Source organism: Sylvia atricapilla, chromosome 17 (genome assembly GCF_009819655.1).
Source record: "Sylvia atricapilla isolate bSylAtr1 chromosome 17, bSylAtr1.pri, whole genome shotgun sequence".
Lineage (NCBI taxonomy): Eukaryota > Metazoa > Chordata > Aves > Passeriformes > Sylviidae > Sylvia > Sylvia atricapilla.
In genome coordinates this window covers 319,521-342,412 of record NC_089156.1, presented here as the reverse complement: position 1 = coordinate 342,412, position 22,892 = coordinate 319,521, and the positions used below count along the sequence as shown (strand labels likewise).

The following is a 22,892-nucleotide window of genomic DNA, read 5'->3' as shown; positions in this document are numbered from 1 at the left end:
GAAATCCTAGGAAACAGCCTGAGTGAGACTACAGCTCGAGGTGGGCAGAGCTGCCAGGGGAGACACCACCGCCAAACACAGATTTCTGCCTAACTTTGGAGCTGACCCTCTCCATCCCACTTTCCCCAGCAGAAAGGGATGCCAAGCTTAGCCTGAGGCTGAGTCATCCCAAGGAAGCAATTTGTGCTTCTATGGTCTTCACATTCCTGCACCTGTGAGCAGGATGGGGCAGGAGGGACAGGGATGTGCAGGCATGGGAAGATGGGCAAAAGATGCTACTTCCTGGGGCTATTGCCAAACACGTGGAATGGGCCAGGGAAAAAAGGAGGGGGGAGAGGGGGTGCTGCCCAATGGTCACATTCCCACTGGCAAGACCACCAGAGACTTTCCACTGGGAGTCACCTGTCTGAACAGGAGAGAAGCCTTCATGCACATCAGTACTGCCAATACTGAAGATGAAGAGAACCCTCCAAATGCCTTTACTCTCTGCTTGGTGCAAGGATCCCAAGGTGCTCAGGACTTCCTGATCGTCTCCAGAAGGATGCTGCCCAACTCATGCTTACAGGGATGGGGAGGCTCCACATCCACAAGAAATCCCTGGAGGTGTGTGGTGCTCAGAGGCAGCTCTTTGGGAGATGCACTGTCTATACACCTTCCCCAGCCCTGTGCAAGCCACCAACATTCCTCAGGAGACACATGCAGCTGTTCAGCTGCATGTGCACTACCTTAAGGGAGATCGCCAGGGTGTCCCCATCCACACTTCCCCCATACTGCTATAAGGTGTCCTGGGAGCTCAGAGAAGCTTGAGGCATCTTTTGCAGTGACCATTAAGCTGAAAATCCAGCTGGCACAGAATGGTGGCCAGGGAAGCCCTGGCCCGTTCAGTCCTGCAGCACTGTCAGGCTGAGGAGGTTTATTGACAGAGATGCCCCACCGTGCTAGAGGTGTGGGACTCGTGCAGGTGCCCAGGGTTTCCCCCTGATTCACAGCTGTGTTCCTAGAGTGGGTTTACAAGTGGCTGCTCTGAAACCTTTCTGTCCCTGTAGAGGGCCCTTGGCTCGGCTGCTGCAGGCACCACTTGGCTCCCACGGGTCCTACACAGACCCCAACAGACTGGTCTAGGCTGCCAGACATATGGAGATGCCAGATCGCTGGCATCTGGCAACTCCTAGACCTGCAGGACAGCTGGACACTGGGGCTGTCACACATCTGAGGCTACCAGACCTTTGGGGAAGCCAGATCCTGGGACTGTCGGCCATCTGGAGCTGCTGGATTTCTGGGTCAGGTGGATATTGGGGCTTTCGGGCTCCTGAGGGTGGCCAGACTGCCAGGACAGACTGACCCTCAGGTCTTTGGGCACCCAGGACTGCGGGACCCCTGGCGCTGCTGGAACCACAGGTCAGACAGATACCAGGGCTGCTGTGCATCTGGGGCTGCCGAATCGCAGATACAGCCGGAGCCCGGGACTGTCACACCCCCGGGACAGTCAAAACCCGGAGCTCCTGGACACCCACAGCTGTCGAACCCCTGGAGATGCTGGATCCCGAGACAGCCAGACCCCGAGGGCCATCACACTGCTGGGCGCTCCCGGGGCTCCGGAGCTTCCAAACCACCGTGACAGCTGATCCCCGGCGCTGGAGGCTCGCGGGCCATCCACAGCCCGAGCCACGGGACTCCGAGACTCCCAGGACTCCCGGGAGCTGCTGGACCCCCGGGCTGCGCTGGAAGCCAGGACTCCACAGCCTCCCGTTCCCCCTCGGGGACCCTCCTCCATTTCGGCGGCGCTGCCCACCCGGCGGAGCCTCTCGGGGCCGTCGGGGCGGCGCTGTCCGGGGCCGGGGCGGCGGCGGCGGCGGCCCCCGGAGCCTGGCCCGCCGTCAGGGGAACCAATGCGGAATTTCCTGGCTGGCGGCGGAGCCCCTCCCGCCGCCGCAGAGAGGGGAGCGGAGGAGGCGGCGGGGAAGCGATCGCAGCGCGGCTTCCGCCCGCCCAGCGGCGGCGGGGACGGCGGGGAGCGGGGAGCGGGAGCGGCGGAGCCGGGCCCTGGATGGGCCGTGCCGGGTCCGCCTGGGCCCCGCCGCCTCGCCGCTGATGGCGGCCCGTGGGCTGCGGCCGCCCCGCCGCGCCCGGGCCGGGGCCGTGCTGCTGCCCGTGCTGCTGCTGCTGCCCGTGCTGAGCCGCGGAGCCGCCCAGGAGCTGAGCCCCCGCGGCAGGAACGTCCTGCAGGGCCGGCGGGTAGGAGCGGGGGCGGGCAGGTGTGCGGGGCGGGACGGGACCCCCAGCGCCGCGGCGGAGCCACGGGACGGGACGGGACCGCTCGCCGGGCCATCCCCCATCCCGGGCGGCCGCGGCGCTGGGTGCCTTCCAAGACAAAGTCCGTCCTGTGTGCGGCTGTGAGCGGGGGGAGCCGGCGGCGGGGAGAGCCTGAAGAGCTGAGCCCGAGCGGGGCCAGGGACGTGAGAGCTGGTCCTGATCCCCGGGGTGCTGCGGGGAACCCGTCCTGGATGCCTCCGGAGCCAGTCCTGGATGGCCGGGGACGGTTCTGCTCTAGGGAGCTGGGATTCGGTGTCTTTGGGAATGGAGTCGTGAGAGGGACGGAGGGCAATCCTGCATCCCTGTGGCAGGATCTGCGCTGGGGAGCCGGTCCTGAATGTCTCCGGGGATCGGGTTGCACTGCTGACCCTGGGCTAGTGGGATACAGGATGCTCTGGGTGTCATGGTGAATCTGCCCCAGGCTGCTGGGGATTGTGGAGTTGGCAGCCCCAGGACCCTCGTGTTTGGCTTCAGAAAACGTGTGCCTAGCTGTCCCAGGGGTCATATCCTGCCTGCCTGGCTGGGGGCAGGGTCTCAGGACGTGGCACTGATTTGTCCCTGCTCCCAGTGCTCTCCGTGTCCCACAGGTCCCTTTGCAGAGTATCACCTCAGCTGAGCAACTCTCAGGCTTGGTCTGCCCAGGCTCCTGGGCCAGGCTGGCCCCAGCAAAAGGGAAGAGAGCCCACTGCCGCTGCCCCCCCCCCGGGAGAGCTGGATCCCCGGCGCTTGATGGGGGGCCCAGGCCGTAAATGCACCTTTACATCTCGCCTGTGAGGTCAGACGAGTCCACAAGGAAAACATGTGCTTCGAACGAGAGGGGCCGCATAATGGCTCCATTCAGCAGGGCCACAGGGCGCTGGTGCCCCCTCCTCAAATTACAGCCGGAGTTTCCTAAGGCGGCATTTCACGAGCCAGAACGGCCGCAGCTCCCACCGGTGCTGTTCCTTGACAGGGAGCCGTCCCTCCTCAGCTGCTCGTGACTTGCACAGCAAAGCTGCCGCTACGTCTTGGGGTGGCCGAGGGAACTTGAGTAGTGTCCCTACCCTGTTCCTTGCATCCCACCCCACGTGCTGGGGATGAGGTGCCTGGGTTCTCCCCTCTGCAGAAGGAGCCCCTCATCCCCACCAGATGAAGGTGGGGGAAGTGCTGTACCAGCACCACAGGGTTCAGACTCACTCGCTGTGCCATCTGTGGGTGCCATGGGCTATGCAAGAGGCACTGACTGTTGAGTGGGACAGGCTGGTTGTGTCCATCCTCCAGCAGGACTGGGGCCTTAAGGCAGCCTAGGAGCTGGGGATGGTGGGGCAAGGACAGTCCCTAGGAAGCTCAGATGATGTTTGCATCCTTTTCTATCCCTCACCCTTCTGCAAACCCTTATTCCCTCTCCATGTACTCACTTGGCACCCACCCTCATCATTGCTCTGTACAATGGATGTGGAAGATCCTTATATGTTACCATCCAAACCCATCCCAGTGGCCCCAAGGCCCTGGTGCTGCATGTCCTGGGGCCAGGGGCAGTGGGGCTGGAGGTGGCTTTGGGAGGAGGTCCCACTGTCCTCCACCCAAGGCTGTTGGAGCTTGTTGGACCCTTGGCTCTGCAAAGCCCATCCAGACATCCTGTGGAGATGCCACCACGGGTTTCAGAAGGCTCAGTATTGTGTGACTTCTTGAGACCTGGTTCCTGGTAGAAATTCAAGGAATAATTTAGGGCAGAAGAAAAGGGTATATTTGGGGCTCTTTGGGGTTTTGTGTTCTAAATTCAACTTGTCCTTAAATTTGAAGTTCTTTTATAAGTGATTTCCTATTGGTATGGCCAAAGGTGCCAGTGGTGACTGCCTGGGCACTTCTTTGTCCCTGTCCTGCTCTTTTGCTAACACTCTCTTTTCCAGTCTTTGGTCTTCAATTTACTTTCTCTGCCTGAAGGGTTTCTATTTATTCCCATGATCCTATTCCTGCCTCCCCTGGAGATGTCTTTCTGTCTGCACCCTGAGGCTGGGGTCAGAGAGCTGCAGCTGGCATCAGCTGGGGAGTGCCAGTGGCTGGGACCCAGTGATCACAAGAGCACCTTGTGCCAGCTGGGTGGCACAATGTGATGGGTGACACAGAGAAAGATTAGCACTAGAGTGATGCTTGGAAGGAGCAGCAGGGCAGGGATGGAGAAGCACTGGGGACGGTGCCAGTGGTTCTCTGAGCACCAAGGGTATGCTGGATGTCTGCAGGGCTCCTCTGCAGCTCCATCCACTCGGTTGAGCTGGGTGATCTCACATGGGACACAGGCAGCAGCTCCCAGCTGAGCCCCAGAGTCTTGTTCCTGCTTCCAGGAACCTCCTTGTTCAAGGATCCTCACTGTTCAGGGCAGCCTGTGCTGGTCTGATTGAGAAGCCACCCCTCCTGCCTCAGAGCCCTCTCTATAGCCATTGGTAAAGATTTCTGGGAGGAGTGTAGGATACTAATCCACAAGAAAAATGTTCTAGCTCTGTGAAAAGCCTGGGACCATTTGCTGAGATCCCAGTGATCCTCAGCATGAGTAGGACATGGCTGTGGGCCAGGGGCAAGGCTGGCATGGAGGACTCGTCCCTGCAGGTGACAGCTCCAGCTCTGCCCACATCCCACTCCTTTTCCTCCTCATCAGCTGAGGTCTCAAGCCCTCGCCACAGCTGAAAGGCAGCTTTTCATTTTTTTTTCCCCAGCATTTATAGTGCTTTGAAGGAAAGTATTTGCATAGTGGATGTCTGCAGTGCCATGTCCATGTGGGTCAGGAGCGAGCTTTTGAACACATCTCCCAGTTGTCCTTTCCCGGTGGTCAGGGGGCACATGGAGAAAGCCCTGTCAAGGAGCTGAGGCCATGAAACACCTTTTAGTCCCACACCCTGATGAGCGCTGGTGACCTGCAGCCAGCACTGACCCTCCGTGGGCTCTGGAAGCAGTCCATGAACCCCACTGGGAACAATGGTTTCCCAGTGTTGCATCCTGCCTACCTCTCCTTGCCACAGGACCAAGCTTATTTGGTGTCGAAGCTGCTGATAAATGAGGTGAGGGCTGAGCAGGGTGTGGGAGGCCATCAGCAGGCACAGGGAAGGAGAGATTAGCTATCAGGGAACAGATAAGCCTAAATCCTGTGAGGCAGTGGGCTGGGTCCCAGCTGGGGGTGGTCGTGGTGTTGCTCATCTCCTCTAGCTCATGCAGAAGTTTTTCGCTCCTGCCACGGTGTTGCAGTAACTCCCAGCTCCCCACCATCCGCTGGAATTTTTCATCACAAAGGATACTTTTTGGCACATTTCCCATGATGCCCATTTAGGTGGCCAGGCTGGGCTGGTGGAGGCAGGTTTCCCAAGTGGAAGGACTTCCATTTGAAAACATGATGGTTTCATGCTAAAAGCCACCAAAATTAATTTTTAAAGGGTGGAATGGTGAAAACAACGCCGGCTGCAACAGTGAGGCTTTGGCCATGCTGTGGGAGGGCAGGAGCACCATGGACCCTTCCCCACCCCTGCCTGAGTATCCCGGCACAGCTGGCAAGGCTTTTTGGGGGGCCGCAGCCTGAAGCCTCTTGCAGAGAAGGACCTTGACTCCAGCCCGCCCAGTCTTCGGGGAGGTGATTTGGTGGTTGTCCCCCCTTCACCTTTTAGCCTGTGCATCCTGTGGGAGCAGAGCCCCCCATTGATCCCTGGGGTCCCTGTGGGGGGTGTTTGTGCCACTGCTGTTGCAGCATCTTGCGGCTGCTTCCACAGGCTGCATAGATGGAGCTATTTTGGGCTCCAGCTGCAAGGCATTTTTTCCAGGCCTTGAATCATTTTTGTGGTTCTTTTCTGCCTCCTTTCCAACTTTTCACTGTCTGCCACAAAAAGGGGGACGCGGTGCTCCTGGCTGGGCCTTGCGGGTGCCGCCCGCCAAGGGGCTGGGGTGGGAGCTGTGGCCCCAGGACCCCACTTTGGCCGAGGGGGTGCTAGCAGCTCCCTCCCCGGCCCCTGGATGAGGCAGTCTGGCAGCCAGACATGGTCCTGTGACTGCGCTGGGTTTTGAGCGAATACTTCCTCGCTGTCTCCTCCTCTTCTGCGTTTGTTACATATAAAGAGGAAAAGAGGAAAAGGAAAAAAAAAAAAAAAAGTCAAATGCATTCCAGGCTGCGCTGCCAGACCAGCCCGGGTGAAGTTTTCCTTGCCTGCAGCATCTGCCCTGGCTGTTTGTGACCCTCCAGCATTGCCCCCCCTGTGGGACCAGGCAGTGTGGGTCACCCCAAGGATAAGTGGGTGGCTCCAGGGATGAGCAGGGGTCCACAAACAGGGATTTCTGAGGGGGCATGGGGAATGTACGCCCCACACCTAATTGCAGCATCATGCGCCCCCAAACATTTGCTTCAGGGGGTTCTTTGATGAAGTGTGTGTGAGGTGCCCCCATGTGTCACTTCCCAGCAGAGAGCTGAGCATCCCTGGCTGAGCCTGTGAGTGGGTCTGAGCCCCCATCCCAGTCAAGCTTGTGCCAAAAATGTCCAGCCTGATGATCCGGTGCCTGGTACTCCCTGGCAGTGGTGGCACTCCAGGACTCTCAAGAGCTCAGGGACACATTCCAGCTGCCTGCAGTTGGTATCCCCCTCCTTATAAGTAGGGACATTCCCTGGGAGCTGACTGTGTTCCAGCTATTCCAGGCAGGTGGTTCCAACCTGCCTTTGGGATTCTGTCCCCAGGCCACAGAGCACCAAGCCTGGGATTCAAGTCATGTTTTCCCCTGGGACATTTAGAACATTACCTTTTTCTCAGCTTTTTGCAGGGGAATCTTTGGAATGGTTGTGGTTTGTGGTGTTTTTTTATTTGGTTGTGGGGTTTTTTGTGGGTTTTGTTTTGTTTTTTTGGGGGTTTTTGTTTGGTTGTTTTTTGTTTGGTTGGTTGGTTGATTTGGTTTTGTTTGGTTTGGTGGTTTTTTGTGGTTTTTTTGTTGTTTTTTGGGACTTTTTTTTTTGTTTGTTTTTTGTGGTTTTTTTTGTTTTGTTTTGTTTTGTTTTTTGTAGAGGTTGCAAACATGACTTTTGCTTTTTTCATCACGCTTTATTAATGGGAAAAACTGGTCCTGTTCTTACTCCTGGCATCACCTTAATGGCTGGTGGGGCATCCAGGGGATCGCTCAGCAGATCCATTTACTCACTGTGTGCTGGAGGAGGAGCCAAGAGCTCTCCTTCTCTTTTGGACGTGTAGAGGCCCCCAGCAGGACCTCTCCTATCATAGCTTCAGTGCTCCTGGTGGGTTTTTGGGAAGGACCAGGACTTTCTGAGGGTTGTAACTATTTGTGATGCTTTTTTTTATCCCTGCAGCTCCTCGGTTCTTATGTGCTGTCTGGGATGGAAGCAACAAGGGAGCGAGTGTTTAATAGGTAATGTGTCCTGTGGCTGGGACTCCCTGTCCTGAGGACCTACAGCTGGAGGCCTGCCTCCCTGCAATGCTCCAAGCCAGCACCGTGTGGATGGAATGGATGCTCAGCCCCAGTGTCAGGGGTCACAGAGTTGTGGGGGATTCTTTCCTTACCAGCTAGCTCTGGGTCTAAGGACTTGGGGATGCTGCTCAGCATCCTAAGGGACAGTGAATTGTCCCCCAGGGTGAAGGTGCAGCTGCAGGGATGGGACTGAGATTCTCCACCAATACTGCAGCAGTGTGGGGACCTGAGCCAGAGCCACTGGTGAAGCTGAAGCTGCCCAGACCAGGCACATGTTCTATCATGGCTTCACTGGGGAGAGGCTGCTGGAGCTGCCAAAGACCCCTGAGCTTGGACTGGGGCTGTACAAGGTGTCACAGCTCTTTACTGGGGGCCACAGTGAACCCAGCATGGATGCTCAGCATGAAACCCTGGGAGCATCATTCCCTGCATTGCCCCCACAGTGGAGACAGCTGCTTTGGGGCTTCCCCACAATTTCGGCTGGCCACAGGGCTCACCATACCCTGGGAGATCTGGAGGTGGCACTTTGCAGCTGGGACCAAAGCCCACATAACCAACTAACCCACTGTGTATGAGCCCTGTAACCGCTCACTGCATGCTTTGGGAATGGGATGTGGCCTGTTTGAAAGGAGAAGGACAGGATCTGCCAGGACAATGGGGGGAGGATGTTCCCACAGTGACCTGTTCCCATCTCCTGCCTCTCCAGCCTGCTCTAACCTTTAGACTCACTGCTCCTAACCTGTGTAATCTGTCTATTTTAGGGGTTTCTATAATATCCATCACCGTAGGTCTAACAACTCCCAGGTAAGGTGGCTGGGATGGGTGGTTGTCTCTCTCCCTCCCAGTGCCTAAGGAAGCTTGTCCGAGGCGGTGCGGGATCTGCAAGTGCTGCCTGCACCGTGGTGCTGCCTGTCCCTGCTGCCTGCCCCATGTCTTGCACTTGCCTGGCTCCAGGCATCGGCCTCAGCATGAGGTTCCCTCAGCAGGAGAGGGGCTGCTGGCCTTTGGGGGCAGGTGGCCAAGTGGAAGAGGCAGTGCTGGGATGGTAGTGCCCACAACCCTCCTCTCCATGTCCCCTTTTCCCCACTAGCAATGCAGAGCTGAGAAAGGGACAACACCATTGGGTGCAGCATCTAGCAGGGACATGGCTTGGCTGGGTGGCAAGAGGCTGGTGGCCAGGATGGGGTGGCATTCTATCTGGGTGGCAGACATGGAGCTGAGCTGGGTGACAGGAGGCTGGTGGAATTTTTTGGAAAGGGTCTCATCCAGTGCAGGCAGCTGCTTGCCAGGATGGTCACAGTGCCACAGCTCAGCAGCACTCAGAGAGTCACTGTACAGCCCTTCTTCTGCTCTGGGGGAGTCTGGGGGGCGTTAAGGAGCAAGCACTGGTACTCATGCCTGCTGTCTGTACATCTGTCCAGCTGTATGCGAGGGGAACTTCACCTGCAAGGAGAACGAGGTGTGCGTCAGGCCTGGCGAGTGCCGCTGCCGTCACGGCTACTTTGGTGCCAACTGCGACACCAGTGAGTACTGGCAGGTGCCTTTGTGTCCTCTGGGGGTTCATCAAGGTGGACCTGGCTCACCCTGGGGTGACTTTTCAGAGCAGATCATCAGGGATGGAGTTGTGGATGCTCTTGCTCTGCCCTTGCTTGTCCCCTGGCTCTGTGTCCCAGGGTACTGTCGCCTTGCCAGGGTCTCCTCTTAGATCCCGTGCACTGGGGGGAGGAGAGGGAGGACTGGTCAAGAGGTGCTGTTGGGACTGGTGCCTGGCAGTGGAGTTGTCCCTGTGGACAGTGCTGAGGCTGATGGGTCTCCCCACAGAGTGTCCCCGGCAGTTCTGGGGTCCTGACTGCAAGGAAATGTGCACCTGCCATCCCAATGGGCAGTGCGAGGATGTGACGGGCGCGTGCACCTGCAACCTCAACCGCTGGGGCCCCAAGTGCGAGAACATCTGCCTCTGCAAGCATGGCAAGTGTGACCAGAGGACGGGCAAGTGCACCTGTGAGCCCAACTGGTGGGGCCCACAGTGCTCCAGCTCCTGCTATTGCAGCCACAACTCGCAATGTGACCAGCAGACAGGAAACTGCCTGTGCCAGCCTGGCTGGTGGGGCCGTGGCTGCAACAACCAGTGCTCCTGCAACAACTCACCCTGCGAGCAGTTCACGGGGCGCTGCCAGTGCCGGGAGAGGACCTTCGGGCCTCGCTGCGACCGCTACTGCCAGTGCTACAAGGGCAAGTGCAACCAGGTGGACGGGACCTGCACCTGTGAGCCAGGCTACCGGGGCAAGTACTGCCGCGAGCCGTGCCCAGCCGGCTTCTACGGCCAAGGCTGCAGGAGGCGGTGAGTGGCCAGCCCTGCTGGCTCTGGTCCAGCACCGGTGGGAGGTGTCAGCAGGAGGATTTGGGGTGTGCTGGGTGATGGGTTCCCTTCGTTGTAGGTGTGGGCAATGCAAGAGCCTGCAGCCATGTACCGTGGCTGATGGGCGCTGCCTGACATGTGAGGCGGGATGGAATGGCACCAAGTGTGACCAGCCCTGCTCGCCTGGCTTCTACGGAGAGGGCTGTGAGAAGCTTTGTCCCCCCTGCAAGGATGGCCACACCTGCAATCACATCAATGGCAAATGCTCCCACTGCAACCCAGGCTGGATCGGAGATCGGTGAGTGCAGCTGAGTGCAGCATTGGGTTGGGAGAGAGCAGTGCCTGGCTTCCCTGATTCTCCCAGGGAACAGGGTCACTGAAGGGTTGTGCAGCCCTGGAACCAATCTTGGGCACAAGAGTTTGTGGGAGACCATCCCAGCTTGAGAGCTGAGCCCCACTGCAAGCATCCAGGGTCTGAGGGGTATAGGGCAGGGGTCTCACAGGCTCCCTTCAGTTCCATGGCCGTGTAAGTGGGCTCAGTCCATCTCTGTACCCTTCTCCTGGCTTCAGAAACCACAAGGCACCACGGTGATATACAGCTCTGTCTCCATGCATGTGGAGGAATGCTGGAGGTCCCTAAGTGCCGTGGGTGCTCCAGCCACTTGCCCTCATCCCTCCCAGGTGTGAAACCAAGTGCCGGAACGGGACATACGGAGAGAACTGCGCCTTCGTCTGCAGCGACTGCGTCAATGGCCTGTGCCACTTCGAGACTGGGCAGTGCCTCTGCCACCCCGGCTCCCATGGCACATAGTAAGTGAGGCAATGGTGAGCACACCTGGGGGCACCTCGAGGCACACGTGATGCTTAGGCACCTCCTGCCCCCTTGTGTCCTGTGCTGTTGCCAGCTGAGAGGTCTCCTGTAGTGGAAGTGCTCATGGGCAATAGTTTGAATGATTTGGTGAGCACAGGGGAGAAGGACAAGCTCACAGAGCAGCAAGGGGTGTTGCGCTTTAGAAAAGGCCTGTTTGGCAAAAAAAAATCAACAAAGTGGTGGTTTGTTGGGGGTTTTTAAGTCCAGGGTGGAATTGCTATCCAAAAACAGAGAAAACCACATCCCAGAATAACAAACAGCCTCACAGGCATGGAATCCATGGGGGGTTCCTGCTTAAAGCTCTGCCTCTAGCTGGGGTGTGCCCCAGGCCTCCCCTTTCCCCTACTCCAGGGGCACGAGGACCATCAAGGGTCTGCTCACATCTCCAGGTAGTTTTCCCCAGCATGTGACTGAAATGTTGTTTGAAAAGATGAGGAAAGCATTTTCCACCCCGGTGGGACATGCACACAGATCTCCCAGGTACTGCCACGTGGTGCCCCAGTTTTCCCAGCAATTAACTGAGGGTGACTGCAAGGACAGGGATTTGGAGCTGGCATCTTGCCCATGCTGGGCATTTCACTCAGGGCATAAAAACGGGGAGCATTTGCATTTTTTGGGAGGTATATTTTGGGGCTTTGCCAACCATTTGTGGTGCTGGAACAGTTTCTGGGCACTGGCACCAGTTCAGGATGACTGGGCTGGGCATCACGCCACTTTTGGTAGCAAAGGCAGAGGTGAGAGGGTCTGAATGCTCCTCAGGGGGTGTGGTGATGCTTTCAGCACAGTGCCAGAGGGCAGAGTGTGGATTAACCTGTTCTGAGACCTAGCACAGCACTGGGAAGGTGGAGATGGGGGATGCTTGGGATGCAGGCTTGGTGCTGTGCCAGGCGGTGCAGTCAGGCACGCTCAGGAACTTTACAAGTGCTCAGGCAGATCCCTGTGACTATATCCAAACCAGTGGTTTTGTTAGCAGGGTACAATTTTGCTAAATAGGGGATTTCTGCAATGGAGGCAGAAGCAACATCTTTGCCATGCAGTGTGTCCTCTCAGCTCTGTGTCAGGAGGAGGATAAAGGACCAGCTGCTAAAATATTTACGTGTGCGCAAAGTGCTTTATCTTCTCTCTTTCCCAGAAATGTCAGTACTCTCCTGGAAAAACATCACCCTCCTCTGCTCGCCCCAAATCTCAGCCTGGGGCAGAAATGTGGGACCAAGTGGTGGGGTGAGAGGTTTTGCCTTGCTGGGGGACTGTCTCTGCTCCTGCTCTGCTGCATTGGCTGCCTGGTGCAGCAGCGCAGATGCAGAAGCTCAGCACCCATCCTGGCAGGCACAGGTGGGCACACCACTGTCACATGACAGGCACACAGCAGGCACAAGGCTTGGCTAAGGTGGCACTTGCCAAGTTGTTGGGAGTGTGAAATGGGCAGACTCGCCTCGGAGCACAGTACCGAGGGTTGGGGGCAGCTGTGTCGCCAGGGGAATGGGTTTGGGCTGGGGCCCACTAGCTCCTCCCAGCTGCAGCCACTCCAGCTGGGATGCAGCTGGAAGAGGGTTTGGTGCCCAGCAGTGCTGCCAACATCTCCCAGCTCCAGCTGGGACCTGCTCTGCAGTGCCTGGCCCACGGCTGGAGAGGCAGGTTGGGTTGGACCCGTTGACACCATGTTTTCCATGCTCAAGCCCTTGAGACTTGTGGATTGGTGCCCATTTATGCGTGTCCCCATCATCTCCGTGACACCATCAGGAAGTCATTTTATCAACAGTGGAGATTTGGCACCAGGCACAACCAGGCTGGGAAGGTCTTAGGGCTGCTTTATTGTTTTTTCTTCTTGGAGGCTAAAAAAGTCCATTTGGGCACCTTCCCAGCATGTGGCCACTGTGACTCTGCCTGGCTTGGTGAGGGATGGGGCTTGGGGATGCCATGGCCACATCACCCCTGAGATGAGCTGGAATCCCTGTGTGGGACATCAGGGTATCTTTAGATGTGACTGCTGGGTTAATGACCTTTCCTAATTACTGTGTCTAATGGTGAAGTCCCATGCAGAGAGCAGCAAGAGTGTCTGAGATGCAGCTGGGCCAAATACCCTGAGCAATGGGCAAAGCCACTGTGTGGGTGATGGGCTCCTGATCCCTGTGGATCAAGGGTTCCCTCGGGGTGTGGAGGAGCTGTGCTGGAGCAAGCTGGAGGAGTGCTCCCTGAAACATGGAGGGTTTGAGAAATGCTGGCAGCCAAGTGGTCCCCGCCGCTGTGCCTGGGGTGGGGGATGCACCACTCTCATCCAGCCCTTCCCTCCAGCTGTAACCTGACTTGCCCTCCTGGACGCTACGGAGCTAACTGTGCCGACGTCTGCAGCTGTCACGACGGCGCCTGCGACCCCCTGACGGGCGCCTGCCACATGGGTGAGTGCCAGGGGCCGGCGGCTGGGCTCTGCCACAGGGCTGGCCCTGGGCTGAGCCGTGGGTCTGCCTTGCAGAGGCCAACCAGAGGATGGGGGTGATCGGGGCAGGGGCCCTCCTAGCACTGCTGCTCATCCTGCTGCTCTCCCTGCTCTGCTGCTGCTGTGTCTGCCGCAAGAAGGACGAAGGCAGCGGGTAAGTGCAAGGGCTAGGAGAGATCTCACCAGGCTGGGAATATGGAAGATCAGTGGGTTCTGGGTTTGAAGGGGGGATGCGGAGACCACGCTGGGATAGCGGTTCTGCAGGAAAACTGAGGCAGAACTGTGCTGCCCTGGGTCTGAGCAGTCCTGCTGCATCATCAGGGCTGATGGAGGTATTCAAGTTGAGCCCTTCCAGGGAAACCCCTTCCTGCTCTCCATTACTTTGTTTATCTCTTGTGGGCCATCATTTCAAGGAGACTTGCCAAGTCCCCTCCAGTCTCTAGGGTCTGGAGCTGATCTGCAAAGGGGGCCCTGAAATGCAGCAAGGGCATCAAGACACAGCCAAAACCTCAGAACAAACCCCTGGGCAAAGGGATGAGGCGTCGAGATGGGGGGGATGCTGACTGTCCCACATGGGGATGGATGATCTGGGCTGGGAGGGTGGGTTCCTGCAGCAAGGTCAGGCTGCTGAAAGCATTTTAGCATCACCAGGTTAACATCCTACCATGAGAATAGGAGTATGGACAGACCAAAGGCAGAGGGAAAGGTTTGTGCTGCTCAGCAAGGGATGAGAGGGCTGTTGCTGTTGGAGCTCCTCCAGATATAAAGAAAACCACCTTGTGCCACCAGCCACTGCACAGGAATTTTCCAGAAGCCTCCCCTTGCAGTCCTGCATGCTCAATCCTAGCCAGGTACAGCTGGCTTGGAGAGCCTGGGTGTTGCAGGTAATTATTCTGCAGATAAAGCACAAACCCATCAGGTGAGGAATGGCTTGGGGAGAGGGGAATGGCTCCAGACAGTTTCCTCTCTCCCAGGGTGCCCAGACCACGGTGACTGCTGGGTGACCCATGGTGCTGTCCACAGCATGGTCCCTTGCAGGAGGTGGTGGTATGGCACAGGTTCCCTTGAATCAACTCACAAAGCCACTCACTCCTGCAGCTGTGGAAAATTACTTGAAAACATGGACCCAGGAGGCTTCAAATCAGAGAGCAAATAAAGAAAAGCCACGTTTGGCTTTAAATGGGATGTTTTTTGGTTTTTTTTTTTTTTTTAAGATTTGGGGTCTTGACTAGGCATTGAAGGTATTTTGGGGCCGCACTGCCAATGGCCGTGGTTGGATCCCACCATTCCCTGGCACTGCTCTACATCCTGGTGTGGCACAAGCTGGTGCCTGGGGCTGGCGGCAGCCTCTGTGGGTCCTCAACTCTCTCAGCCTGGGCATGCTCCTGCTTTTCATCCACCCCATTATCGCTCCAAAACCCCTTTGCGCATGCTGCATTCCTGGGCTCCTGCCTCTCTCTGTTGCCTGTGAAGGCTGTCCCCGCCACAGGAGGGGAACAGTGCCTCTGATAGTGCCATTACCTTCTCTGCAGCTCCATCCAGGACCCAGCAGCAGCCAAGAAGCCTCCAAGACGTTTGTGTGGGCGGTTCAGTCGGATTGGGATGAAGCTCCCACGCATCCCCCTGCGCCGCCAGAAGCTGCCCAAGGTCATGGGTAAGGAGCTGGGGTTTGGGGAGGGTGCAGAGAGCTAGGTGTTACCCTGTCAGGGCAGCATGTGTGGCTCAGCACCCTTTGCAGGACCAAAGCAGGGCAGTGAGCACGGCAGGGCAGTGACAGGGAGACAGATCCCTGGGAGCATTTCAGCGGTTGGTATGAGCTGCCTGGCTTGCAGGAGCTCAGCCATTTCTGTATGCAGCTTCTGGATCTCCAAGCACATTTTGCTTTGTGAGGATGCAAAGGTTGTACCTGGTTCTGGAGCTCCACTGAGTAGTTTTGGGTTTACTCTCCTGAGGTTCCCCTGGAGAGGAATGGTCCCTGTCACTCAGCAAGATGTCTTGTCAGTGCTTTTGATCCAGAAGTAACCCCAGGAGCCAGAGCATCTGGGCAGATGCCCACCCTCCTGCCATTTGCAGCAGAGTTGAGGATAGAGGACTACAGATTTGGACTGAGCTTCCCACTTTGCCCAGGCACAGAATTGACTTGTAGGAAGCTGCTCCTGGCACCTGGCAAACCCCATGGCCTGGCACTGTCAGGGCTGTTGGGGACCCCCTACATCGCGGTAGCTGGGGAATGCTGTCCCCTGCACTCTCTGAACTCTCCTTGCACCTTTTCCCAGCATGGGGAGCTGGGTATCCTGCTGCAACCTTACTGACTGAACTTTGTGTGAAGGCAGCAATCTCCACCACGTGCTGGGATATTTCAAACCCCAGCCCTCTTCCTCAGCCCAGCACCTCCCTGGGCATGCCATGCTGGTGGACCCCCCAGTGCAGCCACATCCTGGCACATAGTGGCTCAGCATAAGGCTAAATCCTTCCTCCCAGGCAGAGGTGACCCCTATCCCTGCACACCATGCATAACCTTCAGCATCCAAGCTCAGGGGGATAACCCCTCACCACATGGGCCACAGCAAAACCCTTGCCTAGAGCAGGGTGTGCCAGGGCCCAAGAAAAATTTCTACTGCAAGGATAACAGAGGATCATAGAGGTTGTAATTGTGGAAGTGGCCAGGGAAGGTCCTGGGGAGGACAGAGGGTGCCTATGTGCAGTGAGGGCAGGGGGGCTGCCCGCAGGCAGCTGGGCATCAGTCCAGCCGCTCTGTGTACACAGGGCAGCAGTGGCCCCGGTAAAGGCTGAGGGTGCTCAGGATGGTTCTCAGGTCCCAGCAGGGCTGGGGCCATTCCTGGAGTCTGTCACGGGGCTGAGGGTTGTTACCTCCCCGGAGGCAAAGATTTTGGTCAGGGCTTGCCTTGTGTTAGCCAGCACAGTGGAGTCCATGTGGGTTCCAGTCCCACTGACATGTGGTCTGGCAGTGCCTCCAGCCCCCACTGGGTCTGGGGACCCCAGGGTGACAGGGACCTGTTTGGTTGCCTACAGTAGTTGCATCCCTGATGCCCAGAGACCAGGGTGCCACATCATGACCACACCTGGTGCTGTGGAAGCCACAGTAGCCAGTATCCACTGGCAGAGGCCATTTTCCCTCCGTGTTGGTCCTGCCTGAGCTAGGGGGTCGTAGGGTTGCTGAAGAGCCCCATCTCAAGGGTCAAATCAGTGCTGGAGGTGCTTAGGACCTTGTGGGGACGTCACAGTGAAACTGGTGCTGGCTGATGCCCACGCAGTGGTCGCTCTGGATCTGCCTACAGTTCTGGCCATGTGTTCACTGACACCAGGTGGGTTTTCTCCTCTAGGCTCAAACACTGATGAGCACAAGCCTACTCATAGTTAGAACATTCCCAGGTTGGACTGCAGGTCTTGAAGCCCCACTAAAGCTCATCAGGTGCCTGGAGCCTCAGATTCCTCTCTCAAAAGCTGCCCCCCAGCCTTGGCACCAGCTTTGCATCCACAGCCTCTCCCTGGGGATTGCACCTGAGCTGGCAGCCTGCAAGGCCACACCCTGGGCTCGCACCAGCAGCTGTAGGGCCAGCGTTTGGGTACCTCTGTGTGTGGGATTTGCTTGTCAGGTGTCAGTGATACCAGTGTGGGTCTTGGTCATGTCACACTGAAGATGCCAGGGATAACCTGAGCCCTGCAGTCCACTATGTGTCCTCTCCAAGCAGAAAAGCTCAACCAGCCCCAAGGGTGATGCCAATCGTGGGGAGCTTGGGATGAGTGGGAGGGGGTATCCAGGAGGACCCTGGGACCCCTCTCATGGTTCTTCCACTGCTCTTCTCTGCCTCATCCCAGTCTTGAGACCAACTGGCCACTGTGCAGGCAGGGCTAGGGTTGTCATCCTGATGCTGTGGCTCTGGAGTTTTGGAGAGCAGTGACAGGTAGGGATATGTGGGAAGCATCCACATTTCTCTCAGCCCCAACAGCCAGGGAAGAAAAATCGCTGGTGACCGTGCTTGAGTCCCCAATCTTCCCAAAGCTTCCAGGTGCACTATATGTCCTCATTTTATAATCTGGCTCTGTCCTGGGTCTCACTGGAGTCCCAGAGTCGCCTCCTGGTCATGAGTCCCAGCCACTCATCATGCCTCCTCTCAGGAAGCATCTCCCTTCATCCATTTCCAGACGGCTGCTTTTAATTTTCTCTTTTTGGTTTTTATTACAAGGAAAGCCATGTTGGAACTGCTGCTTCCCCCTCTCTGGGCCATTTGCTCTTTAAATATCTCTGCTTGGGTCTTTTTTTCCTTGCTCCAAGAAGCCAAACTATGCAGGGGTGAGTGTGCAGCACTGCTGTCATTTTAACAGCCCTACATGTCTGAAGCCAGATTCCCTAATAATGGATAAATGTTCCAGTGGGCATCCCAATAACACTAAAAGTTATTTTATTGTAAATCAGGGATGTGCTTCAAGGATCAAACAGTCCAGGCAGCATGACTGGGATGCAGCTGGAATGTTCAGTCAAAGGTTAAAAGTACCTGGAAATACCTATGTACAGCTGGGACCCTCTGTGCATGGGGTTTTCATGGAATCACAGATCTGGGAGAGACCCATGGAGGATCATCAGTCCAGCTCCTGGCCCTGCACAGACACTCCAACAGTCCCACCCTGTGCCTGAGAGCATTGTCCAAATGCTCCTGGAGCTCTGGCAGCCCTGGGGCCATGCCCAATCCCTGGGGAGCCTGGACAGTGCCCAGCACCCTCTGGGACCATCGTTTTGCAGCCCTTCATCTAAAACAAGGCTGGAGGCAGCTTGTCACTATCCCAGGGCACAAACGCCAGTGGAAGGATATGGGAACAAATGCATCTACTGCTGCATGGCTGTCTGGGAGGGTCAGTCCCTCCTACCAGCTGGGTGCTGCTGCAGTTCTGTGGGTACCCAAAGAGGATGCTGAAGCTGTGGGCACCTGGGGAAGGCACTCGGGATGTGCTGGGACATGAGCTTATCCAGAAAAAAAGCCTTAAAAATTATCAAGCTGAAAAAAAAAAGTCGCATCAGCCCAGACAACTCTTAACTGCTCATCTTCTCTATTTTGTTTTATTAACACCATTTTTCCTCTGGTGGTTTTTCGCTTCTACTTGGCTTCTTTGTGGGTGGCCCCTTGGCAGAGGAGCAGTACCACAGCATGAAGGGAGGGATACTCTTACTCAGCTTCAGGATGGAAGAAGCTAGCAAAGGAATTGAAAGGGGGCAAAATTGGGAAAATGTATATCCCCCTGCTGCAGACTTCCTTTGATCATCCTTCTGCATCCATGTGCAAAAGCACATGGAAAAGGAAAATGCAGTCAGTGATGCTGAAGTGGGAAATTAGTGGAATTAAAGCCAGCAGCTAATTTTCTCCCCGGTCAGGGGACAGTCACAGTGCCAGTAACCTCTTTGCTGGTGGCTGTGCCAGGACACTCACCAAGTCCTCATGGGACCCAGGGTTTGCGTGGCATGTCCCTCCACCATGTGCCTCCTCAGTTTGGGCAGCTGGAGACAGGGATAGATGGAAGTGTGAGAACACTTTGAACAGACTTTGCTGCCCACAGCCCAAGCAAGGGGCCTACTGGTTAGCACCACTGCTGGTTGATGGCTTCTGTGGCCACTTGGCTGAGAGACCTGGTGGGACTGTGCAGCAAGAGGTGTCCCCATGCCTTGGATGCTGTCCCTGTCCCTGACACCCAGGAGGAGGCTGGGCAGTGGGGAGCTGTGCAGCACCCTACCCTGGCTGGCAGCAGGGACTGGGGGGTTTGGCAGAACAGGCACTGACAACAGTTCCTTGCCCACACAGTGGCCCACCATGACCTGGAAAACACCATGAACTGCAGTTTCATCGAGCCACCCTCTGTGGTGGAGCAGCCTTCCCCATCCTGGTCATCCCGTGGCTCCTTCTCCTCCTTTGACACCACAGACGAAGGGCCCGTGTACTGTGTCCCCCATGAAGGTGAGCAGGGAACGGGGTGCATCCCCAGGGGACTTCGGGGACAATACCAGAGGCCTGCTACTTGGAGGGGTGTCACTGTTGGTGGGGACCGTGTCATCATGGTTCCTTATGCACCAGGAAGGAGTGCAGGTTCCAGTCATGCCTCCCACAGAGTTTCAGAGCTCCCTTCTCCAGCATTTGCTGCTCCAGGGTTAAGAACCAGGAGATCTCTGACTACAGCCTAACTGGGAGGACACTGTCCTGCGGGAGCATCTCAGTCTTCCCCTCCTCAGACACGTCCCTCCTGACACCGCTGTGCTCTCTTTCGCAGAGAGCATGGGTGACAGCAGGGACAGAGGGACACCTGCCAGCGCGGGAGACAAGTTGGTGGCCCCGATCAGCGAGGAGGAGGCGGGCGAATACACGTTCCTGAAGGAGACAGGTTCTGTCAGAGCCTTCCCAACCGACAGCAGTGACACCCCGCTGCTCAAGTCCTCGGACAGTGAACGTTCCTCCTGCGGCTCGGGATCGGCCAGCGCTGCGCTCTACGCCAGGGTCGCCCGCCTCTCCAAGCAGTCCAAGGAGGAGGAGGATGCCACTGCAGAGCCTCGCGGCCCCGGGAAGCCGCCATCCCCGGAAAGGACCAAGCCCCGTCCTCCAGACCCGGCCACGAAGCCTAAAGTCTCTTGGATCCACGGCAGGTACAACTCTGGCCAGTCCAACTCGTTGCCGGCACCCAGCCAGTCCCCAGAGCAGGTGGCTGCCCATTCCGGCAGCCCCGAGCAAGGCCTGGGCTTGGCCAAGAGGAAGAGGAGTCCGAGCGAGACGTCGGCCACCGTGCAGGGCAGAGCGGAGGAGAAGGGCGGCGCCCGGGCCAAGGAGAAAGCGCAGAAGCAACCAAAGGAGCCCGGCGTCCCCGAGGGCAAATCCAGCCTCTGCGGGGAGCCCCAGTCACCCTCCAAACCCAAGCAGAGGAGCAAAGCCGGCTCAGAGCCAATGGAGACCATCAACGGAGTGGTGCAGAACGCCTTCCGAAAGATGGGTGCCTTCCAGTCGGAGCGGCGGGCCGGGGACACCAGGGATGCTCCTTGTAGCCCCGGCAGCAGCAAACCCCGCTCCGAGCCCCTGCATCCCCAGCTGGCCTCCGAGCTGGCCGCCCAGCTGAAGGAAAAGACTCAGAGCCTCAACAAGGGTGACGGAGGCATCCGGGCGAACGGGGTCGGTGCCCAGCGGGAGAAGCCCACCCCTCCACAGAAAGCCAAACGCTCGGCGGCCGCCGGCGGCCAGAAGACCAGCAAACCCTTGCTGCCCACTTCTCCCCATCTGCAAAAACTGATCCCTGCGGCGGCCGAGACGGCAGCCGGGGAGCCCAAGTGGGTGGAGAAGCCAAGTGCCGGCAGCGGCCAGGATCAGACTCTCCACACTGAGCAGGCAGCCAAGAAAACCCCCATTAAGAAGCCTCCCAGGAAGAAGAGCCGGGAAGCGAGCCTGGAGCCGCCCAGGGCAGCTGCTGTCCCTGCTCAGGCAGTGCAGTGACCAGGAACCGGGCACCGGCCCCGCACCGGCCACATACCGGGAAGAAGGACATTTGCCAGCACAAACAGCGAACGTGGGAGCCTGGACTGGGCTGGGGGCACTGGAAGAGCCCTGATCCTCCCTTTATCCCTCTCCACCTCTCTCATCCTCTTTTTTGCCTTAGTCCCCCCCACCCTAGGACCCGGTCCCTTCATCTGTGCCCTGCTCCTGCTCTGTGCCCGGGTCTCAGCTGGCGCTCGCTCCCCGCGCAGGGCGGGACCGCGAGGAGCCGGCCCAGGGGGCTCCGTGTGCGGCGTATCCCGCCACCCCCACCCCCCCCACTCCTCCCACCTTTTTTTTTTTGTAGCAGTATTATCGATTGCATAAGCAGCGCTTGTTGTACTAGACGTGCCCACGGTATATTTTGCAGTAACCGAGCCGCTCGCTTCCCGCGCTCCGCTCCGGTCTGTCGGGGTCGTGGAGCATGGGAGGGGGAGGGAGCTGCTGCTCAGTGCCCAGGGCAGTGCCAGAGATGTGCCCCACATGCATCGCTGGCAGCAGCTCCCCTGCCCCGGCGCCCTCCAGGCACAGCTCTCCACTGCCGGTGCATGCCGGAGTGGGGTCGAGCTGGTTTCGACCGATGCCACCCTCCTCCTCTCCACCCCGACGCTGCTCCTGGCCAGGAGGAAGCACTATTTATGGATGGAGCTGGATGCCCCCTTAGGGATCCTGCATCCCATCCAGTGGAGTTGGAGGGATTAGTTTGGTATGAGAGAGCCTGGCACCTCTGCAGAGTGCTTTCCTAATAAAAATGTATTTCTTCCATAGCTGGGTGCCATCTATCCCTGCCCTAGCAGGCATCTATCCCTGTGGGCAGGCAACATGCCTAGCCTTGCTTGGGTGCCACCTGGTCTTGAGTGGCATGCAGTGGGGAGATGGATGACCTTGCAGAATACAGGCAGGTAGTAACAGCAGACAGGGTGGGAGTCGTGTCCCACCCCACTGGGGCTGCTGCTACAGGTGCTTACCTGGCATCAGAGATGAGCCCTGAAGACCAGATGAGGAGCTTCTCTCTCCCCAGTATCCAGCATTGTCCCAATGGCTGACCAGTCCCATGTTCAGGCACTCCTCACTGTAGCCAGGGTCAGACCCTGAGGTTCAAGAGAGCACTGCACAAAGACAGCCCACTCCTGGGTGCTCAAGGTGCTGGGAAACCAACGTGAGGGGCATGGGGGTGAAAGTCCTGAGCCCAGCTTTCTTGCCCCCTGCCCAGGGGCTGCCAGCCCTGTCAGCATTTGGGGGCTTCACACAGCCCAAGGCACGATGCTGCCAGAGGACAAGGCTGGGTCAAGCCCAGGGGCAGCCCAGAGGCTGAGGCTTCTCCCACACTGCTGTAGCCCAAGATTCCTAAGCAGGACTCTCCCTGACAATAGAATTAGAGCTGTCTGCTTCCAGGGGAGCCAGGAGCACTGGTGCCCACCACTGAGCCATCCTGAGTTGTTCCCACAGTGGGGGATGATGTCCCAGAAGACCACCAGACAAAAAGGTCAACCACAGCAACCTCAGAGGTGAGGGAGGCAGCTGGCGAACACCGGAATGGGATGACGGCACATGGAACCAGGACTGCAAGCAGCCCAGCACTGCACTTAGGAGGGGATGGGGCTCTGGCCCACACCTGGGCATGGCTCAGCATTGTGTAGCTGGAGCCAGTGCAGTCCCAGACACTGGCTGGAGAAGCATCATCACATAACACAGAGCTGAAGAATGACACCACAGCATTGCTTCACAGGCTTCCGGTCACCCTTTAGAGTTCCTTCACTCTCCCTTCCCCTTTCCTTCAGATATTATTTGGGAAGATGAAGGACAATGGCTCAATCTAATCCTGGGACATCACACAGTGCAGAAAAAGGAGTGGATGAATGAGCTCAATGTCACCAGATACAAAAGAGAAAAAATCAAATAAAAAATGGGGACACTGAATCTATGAGACTTGGGATGGCATCTAAGCCCCTCTCTCCACCATGGAGGCTG

At 57.5% G+C, this 22,892-nt stretch overlaps 1 protein-coding gene across 1 annotated transcript; it reads left to right on the top strand.

Moving 5' to 3' along the window:
* The first annotated feature begins 1,889 nt into the window (after nt 1-1,889).
* SCARF2 (scavenger receptor class F member 2) lies at nt 1,890-21,686 on the top strand. Its single transcript, XM_066331115.1, is given in 13 exon segments — nt 1,890-2,041; nt 2,043-2,220; nt 2,222-2,235; nt 7,619-7,677; nt 9,159-9,260; nt 9,559-10,078; nt 10,176-10,394; nt 10,778-10,906; nt 13,260-13,363; nt 13,438-13,555; nt 14,934-15,055; nt 19,215-19,367; nt 19,678-21,686. Coding segments are annotated over 13 exon segments (3,075 nt in total). The 3' UTR covers nt 20,883-21,686.
* The last annotated feature ends 1,206 nt before the right edge of the window (nt 21,687-22,892 follow it).